Source organism: Schistosoma mansoni, chromosome 1, assembly GCF_000237925.1.
Source record: "Schistosoma mansoni strain Puerto Rico chromosome 1, complete genome".
NCBI lineage: Eukaryota > Metazoa > Platyhelminthes > Trematoda > Strigeidida > Schistosomatidae > Schistosoma > Schistosoma mansoni.
In genome coordinates this window covers 44,354,421-44,366,443 of record NC_031495.1, presented here as the reverse complement: position 1 = coordinate 44,366,443, position 12,023 = coordinate 44,354,421, and the positions used below count along the sequence as shown (strand labels likewise).

General features: G+C 31.5%; 1 protein-coding gene across 2 annotated transcripts in view; it reads left to right on the top strand.

Moving 5' to 3' along the window:
- Window positions 1-11,690, top strand: part of Smp_173050.1 (hypothetical protein) — a gene marked incomplete at its 5' end in the record, with an annotated part of 32,171 nt that extends 20,481 nt beyond the window's left edge. The window contains 5 exons of one of the 2 annotated variants that reach the window (XM_018794545.1): window positions 409-600; window positions 2,420-2,821; window positions 5,652-5,673; window positions 8,184-8,301; window positions 11,084-11,690. In XM_018794545.1, coding sequence (XP_018648947.1) covers window positions 409-600; window positions 2,420-2,821; window positions 5,652-5,673; window positions 8,184-8,301; window positions 11,084-11,099 — 750 coding nt within the window. In that variant the 3' untranslated portion in view covers window positions 11,100-11,690. Of the gene's footprint in view, window positions 1-408; window positions 601-2,419; window positions 2,822-5,651; window positions 5,674-8,183; window positions 8,961-11,083 lie in introns of those variants that run through there. The other variant, XM_018794546.1, reaches the window with a different exon arrangement.
- Between the last annotated feature and the right edge of the window lie 333 nt (window positions 11,691-12,023).

Below are 12,023 nucleotides of genomic sequence, written 5' to 3'. Positions count from 1 at the left end.
ACATAAAATCAAATGAACGTAAAGGATTTTATAGTGATCAGAAATAAATTTTATAAAGTTTATAGAGCAGTCTTGCTTTCTTCTTCCATAAAATTTCAACCGACCATCAACTTCTTAAGGAAAACCCAGAACCTTTTAAGTACCTAGTTTTATATTCATCAAGCTAGTTTATTGATTTTTTCAGTATTGTTTTCTTATTCGATGTACTAAAGTACTGTGGTCACTTCCATGGAACTAGAAAGATGTATTTGTTGTTAATGCATTACGTTCAAATTAAAAATATATTAATTACTATTCTTTATTTGGTGACTCGATACCACACAAATTCGTCTTTGGACAATAAAATATATATTCTTTGCTGAGATATTCAATCTACGTAACATACTCATAACAGTCATATGTTTTTAGATTTCAGGTAAAATGGGGGGTTTCAAATCTACTCGGCGTTTTAGCTTATCAGATACCAAAGATCTTACACTGTATAGTGAAAACATATCTAAAGGTCGATTGGATCTCTCATCATCACGTTTTATCCATCGTATATCTGATGAAAATTTATGTATTTCCGATTCTGAAAATACTAAACCCAGTTGGTTAGAGGTAAAGCCAAGTTCACTTATTATTATGTTGAAGCATTATATCTATAACCTATTCTTTTTGACAAGGTATTATTTTCTGAATATTTGACACATAGAAATTCGTTGCATAAATTTGTATTTGAGGAATGGTATTTTTATAGTTTTTATATTGAGTTTTACATAGTTATCTTTCGTATAGTAAATTGTACTTAAAAAACAAGGGATAACTGTATTGACCCTTGTAAATTTAAAGAATTGGTATTGAATACGAATATGTGGTGTTATTCAATGAGCTAATTTGATTAGTTAATATTAATAAACTGATATATTGTGATTACTTACAGATTTATGGTCTTACACTAGGTAATATTCTTCCAGAAAGTCGAACCAGTCTCATGTAGTGCCTTACTTATAAATATTTATTGTATTTTTATGAAATGGATGGATTTTTCGTTAGCAGGACAATCTAGGACGTACGTTTCTTTCCATTTGGAACTGGTAACCTGGATGTATTCAACGTATCCTAGTGTCGATGTTCACTCCGAGACTCGAACCTCGTGTCTTTCGCTTCAGATGCCCAACACGTTATCCACTGGGATATTCACTCTAGATAACCATCCACTTGTGGAACAGATATGACATATCGTTATTAAAAAAGACTTGAGTAATCCTCTTCTTAATAATTCATCGCTAGTGAAAAATCCATCTATTTTATATAAACTTGTGATAAATGGCTATATCGAGTTAATCCGTAAAAAAAGATCAAAATTCACTTAAGTTTATAAACAACGGGATAATTAGAATCTTTTTTAATAATGATATATTTATTCTATTATTTATCTATTCAAACATAAAGAAGCCAAAAAATGAGATGACGGTGTTAAGAATGATGGTATTAGAGAATATTGCTCAGATAAAAACTCAATATAGGTAATGCTTTTATCTATCACTCGTATGCCTTATAGTTTACTCCAAACACAAAACAAAACCCCTTCAAAATAACCTCATTCGGGAGCCTGTACAACCTAGTTCAACACTCAATCTACATTCCACGGTATCGCACAATAAATTGGTTGCCTCTTCTTTTTGTACTGAGAGCTAATAATACTCTCTATGGAAACTAGTGAGGTACCTCAAGTAAAAATTGTTCAAGCCATCCAAATATGTATTTCACGATAACTTAAATTATTGTGGTCACTAGTTGCCGAATGTGAGAGTTGTTTAGACGGTGTTACTACTGAATACCGGCTGTTATCAGAAAACAACACTGTTCGAACACAAAGCCGTTAAACATTTTAATGCTCAGATTATACTTCTTAGTGATCTGTTTTCCTTTTTCTCTATGTCCACCTGTTTAAAGTCTTCTACTGTCATGATCGTTTAAATGTAGTCGAACAACAACCTTATATTTTTTACGATCCTGCATGTAAATTTCCACAATGTGACAGCAGCTGTTTCAAAGTAGCCGACTTTCTTTTTAAAGTGATTATATCGTAAACAACCCACAACCAAAATAGGTTCTGTGAAAAGTATAGTGTCATTATGAAATCAAGGTAGCAGTTATCTAGGTGCGGGAAACTTTTTTCCGGAATATAATTTACTGTTTACATTTATAATCCCCTGTCTTAAGCTTAAAAAAGTTCCTGTTATTAATTTTAAGGGATTTATTTTATCCTTCTTTTTAGTTCATTAGACTTTCTGTCTAAGCAAAGTTTTATGACATGTTTACGTTTAATAGACTAAAATACAGCAACACTTTTATTCTTTATTTTTTAGTGCTAATAATTTATAATATTCTCTTTGCTAACTTGTATTTCTCTTGTTATATTCCTTTAATTCAGACTGAATATTTAACTCGCATTCCTGCCTGGTTACCGTCTACTTTTACATCAACTTCCTTAGATTCAGCTGAAGCAATCAGTTATAGACTTTATCGTCGTTTGTCAGGAATGCCGTCGTCCAAGGATTACGAAGATGAAGTGTCTTACGACCATACATCGTTTCAAAGAGATAATCATGATGTTCACATCATACATAATAAAGATCAGGACAATGATTATAATAAACTTGAAGATGATGAATTAGCTTTACTCCGAACATCTTTTACAGATTGTCGACAATTATTCTTAGATAAACAAACATCAACATCTAATTTATCCAACTATACTAGCTGGCTTTCTAGTCATCCGGATCATATCACCGAACAAGGTCTTAAGTTTCTTAAATTAGGCTTCGATCTTCAGGTTAGTTAGTTATTTTACATTTTTAAAAAATTAATAATGACAATATTAATTGGCGAGGATGTAGTAGATTAATAAAAATGATATAATCGAGGTTCAAAAAAGTACTCCCTAAACTATCTATCCTACAAATACTACGTACTTAACATTTTCTGCCAAATATTATAAGTGTACTATACTCTCTCTTGGAATCAGTTAATCATAAGCAACGTAGAACGTAGGACTTGTGCATCGGTTCAGTTTGCCACACCGTATTAACATAGATAAAACTATCAAGAGAAATCCCAGAGTAGTAGAAGTAATAATAATAATATCAATGGTAGTGGAAAACATTAAGTATAGACAATATGATTTGAGAAAGAATTAATTTGCGGAATAGAAAGATATACGGTAATTTTAAAACTCAAGATCTAAGGGAGAATGAAGAATGAGTGCATCTGTGTCATTGGGACCAGTTCTTAGCCATATCTCCTACAATTAATCACGATAATTACGCGTTCTCCAATTACCTAAACCGCTCAAACCAACAACTAGTGACTTCTTGAAGTGATGCCTTGTCTCGATTTAAAATGTTTCTGATTATGTTGCTAATTGTTTGTCTTCTGTGTTTGTCCTTATAAGTAGGAAGTCATCATTTTTTCTACTATGGAATCGTAACATACACTATTTTAGCAAAATTTTCTCACTTGGTACTTTTGGTTTCTCAGTAGTACTCAGATAAGTGTAAACTTCTGTACGATCAAATGCACTGTTTAATACTGTTTTTTGGTGATGAATGCGAAATAATATAGTGTGTTGCTGTTACATAGTAAGCTACACTTATGCAACCATGTTATTTCATTCTAAATGACAACAATAAATGCAAGTCGTAATACGAAAACAATCTGTATCTATGCCCCTTGGAAAATAGTTGTAAAATTGTTTCAACATCAAAGTATCGTTTTTCCTTCCAATTTTGACCAGTCATTTATTTGTTTATTGACACATTCAAGTTTCTTTAATTTATCTTTGTAAGTGCAAGGTTTATTTTCCATTGATAGTTGATGATAATCATTTACTTTTTACATAGTATGTGATCATCTCTAAGGCTCTTGGTACTTGTGTAGTTTTGTCACAGGATTAAGCTGTGTTGATAGAGATGTAATGAACATGAACGGCATCTAGTTCTTTTGTAAACCAGTGTAAGATTACTCTTTAGCAGTGTATATTTATAGTTGTGAATGGTTTCTCTAGCTTAGTGGTAGAATGTTCACTTTTCACTCGGGCTCGATTCCCAGCCAATACACACCTTGTGTAGAGTGGTGAATCAGTGGTTAATTCGCTCGACTCTCAACCACTAGGTCTCAAGTTTAAGTCCCGACATAATTACTTCGCTTAAGAAGGCCGGTTAGTCACTATTACCTCTCAAATATAAAGCCTGACAAAGAACAGTACACGAATCTAAACCTGATGAACTGTATCAGCTGATCATCATAAAACTAGTGCTTAAAATATAAAATTGCAATTCTTAAAACCATATTTTGGAAAATGTATAAATATCAATTGTGATGCTTTTATAACGGAGAGATATAGTAGGTTTAATGCCTCATATACAGTGAATTTTCTGAGTTGATATGAATTGGTCAATTGCAGTCCTAAATAACATTGAAAATATACAAGTAAACAACAAGTGAATTTGACTTTTGTATTGCTCAATTTCATCCTACTAATTTTAGTTGTATCGAATTCATTCCTGAAATATACTGTATCTCTGTAGATTCTGGCGAATCTGTTAACAGTAAAGTAATCCTTTTTTTAATGGAATATATTTCATTTTTTGACAGTATCACAGCAATCTTTGTAGACACTGTAACAATATTATTATGAACACTGTGTACTCCACATGAACACAAATATTTCCCAACAAAATAATAAAGGAAATTAGCTACTCAACTTAAAAAAGATTAGTTGAGTCTTTGTTGTAAAATCATTTTATTTTTTATCCATTCAAACTGATAATTTGATTATTATATGCAAGTCAAGCAACATAATTTATAATGCATCATCATTCAGTCATCATAACTTTAGTTTGTATTTAAACAAAAAGAAGCAGTGAAAAATCAGATCACTGTGTTAATAGCCAAGTTACTTTAAAGTTGTCATCCAATCATATAGTATGTATCAGAATGTATCGGTTGTGTATAATACATATATTAAAAAGTGTAGATTTTTTCACAGATTTTTCTGAATGTAGATAAAGATATGATGTTGATTTATTTGGAAATAATAGCAATACAAGTCTTATAAAAATAGACTACTCGGTTATTTGAAAAATAGTATCGACTTAATCGTACATGTCATGAAATTGTAAATATTCTATTTAACTTTTGTACTTTTAATAGTTCCTTTTTGATTGAGATCATGAACCAATTGATGTTAAACCATAATTAGAAACCTGGAAGCACTAGACGGCCGTCTCGTTCTACTGTGGGACTCCTCAACAGTGCGCATCCACGATCCCGCCCTCCGAGTTCGAACCAGTGGAGTTAACTCTTGTCGGGTAGAGACAAGTATCTACCCCAGTACAATGAAAGATGGTCGCGCAATTCCATGGATTGGTTGAAGTTAGACATTAACACCGTTGGATGCCGGCTCAGTGGTCCTGAGGTTGAGCGTTCGCGTGCGAGACCAAAGGCCCTGTGTTCGCATCCCGCGAGCGGGATCGTGGATGCGCACTGTTGATAGAACTGTTAATAGAACAATTTTCTAAAGTTTTCTTTGGTCGGTATTATACAAGTTTTCTAATTTGAAATACCTGTCTTTCGCTTTCTTTTTTAAACATTTCATATTACAGCCTGCGAAAACTGAAGATATAGGTAAGCACTTTTTTATCCATTTTGTCTGAGTATTTTTATTCATCTTTACCGTTATTTTTTCTTCAAATGATATACAGAAACTTGAAACAGTAGATCCTTTCCCAAAATTTAATGCACTCTTAGTTAATAAAACCTAAAATTCATTCATTTTGCAATAAAGCCTAGTAAATCTCGTTGACCAGTCAGTATCCTTGTTCTCGGACTTATTCACTACAAGTTTTCTGTTATTGATTTTAGTTGTATCACGGACTCCAATATCCTACAGTCACTATCATGTATTAAGAGTGGAGATTGTGTATTATTAATAAAATGTGCTTCAATTACGTTAATTGGTTAAAAAATTCACCATGATCAATTAGCCTATCTCCCTTATCAAAATACTCTAATAACTTTATAAAAGCGTCGTTGGTTTTTAAATTAACCTTAGATTTAGTAATCTACTGACTAATGACAGTCGGTGGTTTTACGTACTAAGTTATAGTTTCAGTCATTTCTCTGACTAATTTAGTTTTGGCGATCGAGCACTATCTCCTATCGTCATGCAACAACATGTGTAGGTGAAAAACGTTTTCACGAAACTGTGGGTATTCAATTATTGATAGTGAAATTTATTATTTGCATCTTAAACAGTTAATCACTGAGTAGTAGTAACTAATTGAATGTTTATTTTTTTAGTCATTATTGTTGATTGAATTACATTGTGGTCAGCTCTTTAAGTGATGCTACGGTACTTGTGTCCCCCATCTTTTATCAATATCTGTGCTACCAGATTAATTTTATGGAAAAAAGATTAATTTATATAAGAAATGTTTGTCATTTTACATTTGGTGTGAATTGATCTATAAACGAACTGTTTGTTAGTAATTTCATATTTTTATTCATTGGATTGCCAGTGAAAGGTAGCATTTTATTAGAAATATCCTATTCGTCGTGAATAATTGAAGTACTTTGCATAGTCTGCTATATCACTAAATATAAATTCTATCAGAATGTTTAATAATCGTTAAAGGTCAGTTATTTAGAGAACTGGTGTTATAAGTCTCAATTATATCTATTTTGGATCTAGATGAGTATTTATATTTCCTGACGGGTAAAAAATTGGAATTGAACAACCTTACTTTTTTACTCTCTTTGGTACTTTTAAGGAAAATATAAATAAAACTCGTAATTTTTCATTAGGAATATCTAATTGTTAATCTTCTAGATTTCCTTTTCGTTATGTGATTTTTAAAACCTTATCTTCTCATTATTCTTTTTGACTCGTTGCTTTTGTGTTGCTTTTCTTTTACGATGCTTCAATTGGTCCTATTTTGACCTTTTATGGCATTATTATTCTTTTCGTTTATGAGCATCAGTTGGCAATTTTTATGTTAAATAACACGCTGTTTATGGAAGACTGATATAAATAGTCTAGTGAATATCTATTTTCTGTTCTGTGTTAGATTCTTAGTTGGGAGATATGTTGATCATTCAACTTTCTCTTTGGTTTATACTTGTTTCATTTTAACATATGAACTTATTTCTTATTATTAGTTTGTAAATGTTCATCGAGTTACACATAATTACCAACAGTTCACCGTGACACATTACATCTTTTAACTGATGGTTAGGTATTTTAAGTTGTTTACATGAGAATTTCTGTTGGTAGCTCCGATTTGTCATATTTTTAACATTTATTTGTTGGTTATTAACCCATTTCGCTTTAATTCTTGCTACCGTTTGTGTTATTTCTCCCGGATATTATTATTTTATACATTCATTGCACTGCACATAATTGTACTACTAAACTGTTATTTCATGCTCTATGTTCTCAAGTAATTTGTGAATTCGACCATAATTCCGGTTACTGCTTAACGAGACTGGGTTTATTCTGTACATGTTTTGTAATGTCAATTAACCCAGGAATGAGCGATTGCTTAATGAATAAACTCACGTCATTAATTCCTCCCACTTAAAACAAAAACCAATCAGCAATATCTTATAAGCATGAGCAAATATATGAGATGGCTAATACTGAGGTTAGCGAAAGTATAAATCACAATTCATATATCCCTGTTCTACTGTCTTCAACCGTTAACTAATCATCGTTTACTTACGCCGACGCAACAATAGGTAGGCACTTTTTTCACACTGGGTGCAACAATTAGTTTTTTAATAGTGAGGTATCTGCTAGAATGGTGGTCTATTTTTAATCTGTACTCTTAGGTGTACAAATATGTATTGATCCACTCAAGGCTTTGTTACAAAAACCATCCAAATAATAGAGCTACAAATTTATATTCTTTCAGAATCAACTATACAATGGGGTTTTCATTCAAATATTTTCATTTTATTCAGTATGTATGACTAGGTGCATTTGAAGTTTTTACTTAATTGCTACGTTATAGAAACTACTAGACACCCTATGTATCAAAGCTTTTTTCTAAATATGGTGTTCTCATTGATTATTTTCAGTAATTATTCTCTTAAAATATATTTGTGTAAATGATATTCTCTGTTATTACTTCAAGATATGACACTAAAAATGAATAAATCAATACTTACTAACGAACAACAAAGTCACCAATCTTTTCATGTTACATTTGATCTTGGCTGTACAGAAAATTCCAAATTAATGATATCAGGCGAGTAAGTTTTGATTAAATATATCATTGGAATTAAGTATTAAATCATTTATTCGTTTATATTGGTGTTTTCCAGCTGTCTACATCTTATTTTAATGTTCTATCCAAAGAGATAATGTAATATTTCACGGTTTTGCTCCGTGTATTGGGTACATTACTTTTTCCGAGTATTTTAATTATAGACTAATAAACAGATAGTCGATTGTGAATTTACAACTGTTTTACACCGCTTTTATGTGAGAAATTGAGAAACTAAGCAAAGTTTTAGGGTGAAATAAATTGAATATTTATCTTTTTATTTTGGGACTTTGTCAAATAACCTAATCTATCTATTGGTCAGTGGTTTGTTTTTAACAATTAGGTCTTTAGTTCATATCTTTTTACCCATACTTTGATTAGAATATGGATGTAATATCTCTAGTTGTCTTACTTTTAACCACAGTTATTTTAAGTAGACATATAGATCGCACCAAAAGACTAGAGTATAGAGTCGATACAGTCAATCAAATGTCGGACAACTTGGTAGAGGAAGTACTGTTGAACAAATAGGGGAATTATTGAGATTAGGATCAGGTCTTTCTGACTTAGGGGAGACGAATTGACTGCCCACTTTAACAATCTTATTGTCTTGTTCCGTGTCAGTAAATACAGTGATTGTAAATAATATTCATCTTGGCGTTCTTGTTGATGGTGAAACAAATCAACAAGGCCAGCCACCTAAAATAGTCCTTCATACGGTGGTTATAACGGCTTATGAAGAGGGTCAATATAGACAAAGATAAAGTCTCAAATTATGTACTTGTGGTTCGAAACCACCTCACCTAGCTTGTATGATGCCACTAGTTGTCCCATGGATCTCAGGAATTGGGACTATGTCCTGCCGCGTAAGGTACAGGCAGTTAACAACTGTGATCGCTTCTCACCCGAGTTCAAGGTGTGTTGTATAGCTGTTGTTCCTCAAAGGGTGTCTCTTCGAGAACATGGTCTACTAGGTTTCCCATCTGTACCACTATATTGATGTTGGGGATGCTAGATCCCCACAAATCACTTGGTAAAAGTTTTATTTCTGTAACTATTTTGGAAATTTGAATTTCTCTTTTTCACGCCAAAAGCTCCCATTTTTACTTTCAGATTGTATTTCCTACTTGAAAAAGACTCTAAATATCATTGGTTGGTTGCCTCCTTTAATATGCTGTTTTGTGACGTTTCTCAAGCACATTTTCATGTTTTATATATACGCTTGAGTTGTGTGCTTGTTGTTCTTGTTTCTGGCTGCTTGTGGAATATTCCTTTCCCTCATCTAAACCAGGTCTTTTCCCTCTAGTTAACTGGGCTGAGACGCATCGGAATAGTTATCTTGTTTTGTCGTTGTGTCACTGGTCCTACTTTCCGTTCGCCGATTTAGGTGATTTCGTAAACTCTTCAAACATGGCAATCGGTCAGCAGCACATCAACCAAAGGTTCCCAACGTGAAGTTTGCGGTCGAATAGCATAGATTAAGAACTGCTTGAACCTATACGAACCACGTATGGACGTTATTGGGATCGTTTGTAGATAGTTTTAATTTTCCACTGGTGTCCGGTAAAGCACGTCGTATGCTTTTATCTTGAGGAATGTCTAATGATAGCGATAGTAATGTGGATTTATCATGTTCCATAGCGAATTGGAAACATTATTACGTACAGGAATATGACAACAATATCATGTATATAAAATGCGGCCGAAAATAGAACAAGTTTAGGTTATAATACCAAACGTTACAAACTTGGAGTTATCACAAAAGTTTCGGTAAATGAATTAATTTCATTAAACACGTGATTTATCTTAACCTTTTAGTCATTCTGTTATTTATGTGCCTAACTTTGGGTTTATGTGTATGATAGAACTTGTGTCAGTATACCTGTATCTCTTCCATGCTTGTAAATACTGAGCTACTCATCATTCATTGAGTAGACACGTTTACCTTCTCCGTTTTTCATCTTTCATTGGTTGTCTACACTGAAAGATGTATGGAATACATATATCCATAAGCACTTTCGTATTTGACTTGTTTTATTCCGATGTATACAATAAAGCGATGTGGTCAACGAAAGAGAAGAAAGTTAGTTAACGAACTATATTTTATCTTTCCTTATCGATATCAAACACAGTTAGCCACAGACACAACCGAATCAAACGGAAAATGTCACAAAACATATATTATCATATATGGAAATATGTTAAAAGTTAGTTTTAGAATAATCTTGAAATAGTTACAATACTTAATTAAATGCTTGCTCAGAATTTAAATAAAGACGATTAAACAGAGAAGTGACCGTTTTGTTGTCTCTTCTAAGAAGTTATCATTTGACTTCATTATTGATTATTGAATATCATCAAACACATTATTCTTCGCATTGCTTGTAAGCTCAATAGAGGTGTTAGTGAAAATTTATATTACAGGTAAATGTATATTATTCTTTATTAAGTTTACTGAAGATATGTATCATGTATCAATAATGTTCTATATTTCATTTAGGCCTTAATTATCAATTTATTAAATCATTTCTTTCTAAAATAATTAATTACTCATATGTATTTGTGTATGTATACCTGATTCGGTTTGGGCACCTGGGCAATATCACAGCCCTCACACCAATCAAATGAGATTGGTGTGGCGAATATATATATCTGGTGCCTTCTTGTACCAATATTTATGTGTTTAAATAAATAAATAATAATAATTTGTGTGTGTGTAAGTGTACTTTTTTTTTCTCTCTCTCTCTCTCTCAATTTTTCTACTTTAGGCCAATGGATGAATAATTTCATAAAACCAAATATTATTCAATTATTATCAGTTCATCGAAAATCGAATATTGATTATAACATGAATTGGTTAAAACAATTTCTTTCAAATTACCCACATGTTATTCGTTTTAATTTTTCAAAATTTACTTTAGATTTCTTTTCAAAAATATAATCATTTCCCTTATTGTAGTTTTGTTCGTTTGTTTTTTTTTTGTTTACCTTTCTGAATATGTTAAATGTTTCAATATATTTGGTTAGTTTATACTAATACTCTTCTAATTAGATACACTATTTTATTATATAATCATTAGAGTTATTTCATGCTTTTCATGTTGTTTATAATTTCACTTATCTCTTGAATTCTTTTGTTGTTGTTCTCTTTTTTTTTAATTTCTTTTCCTTCTTTCTCCTTAGTCATTTCACAAATGTTTTTTGTCAATTAGATCTATATTTGTTTTGACAATTGTTGTTTATATTTTCAAGTCAATAATTTTAGTTTCCTTTTGTTTACTTTAGTTGTTTATATTTTTATGTTTATATCTAGAATATTTATGTTTCATATTCATTGTTAACAACAGTAATAATAATAAAAAATTCGATGTTATTAATTTCTTGATTATGTTCTTTCATATTTTAATTTTATTTTTTAAAAAATGTATCACATTGAATCACTATCATTGACCTAATTTAAAAGTTACATGGATGAAGTTTGAGTATAGTGTTATATTCATTGATAAAGTTCATGATTGTTTTATCTCTTGTTCGAATAATATTGAGTTCATGTTTACATATTTCATGATCGATAATATTAGCATAATTAAGGATATTGATGTTGTTTTAGGAATTATCAGTGATCTAATTGTTAATGCATTTATATTTTAAGTAATAAGTTGCAAAGTTCGGACCTTTCACCATGTACTTCATTTCGGACAACAGGGT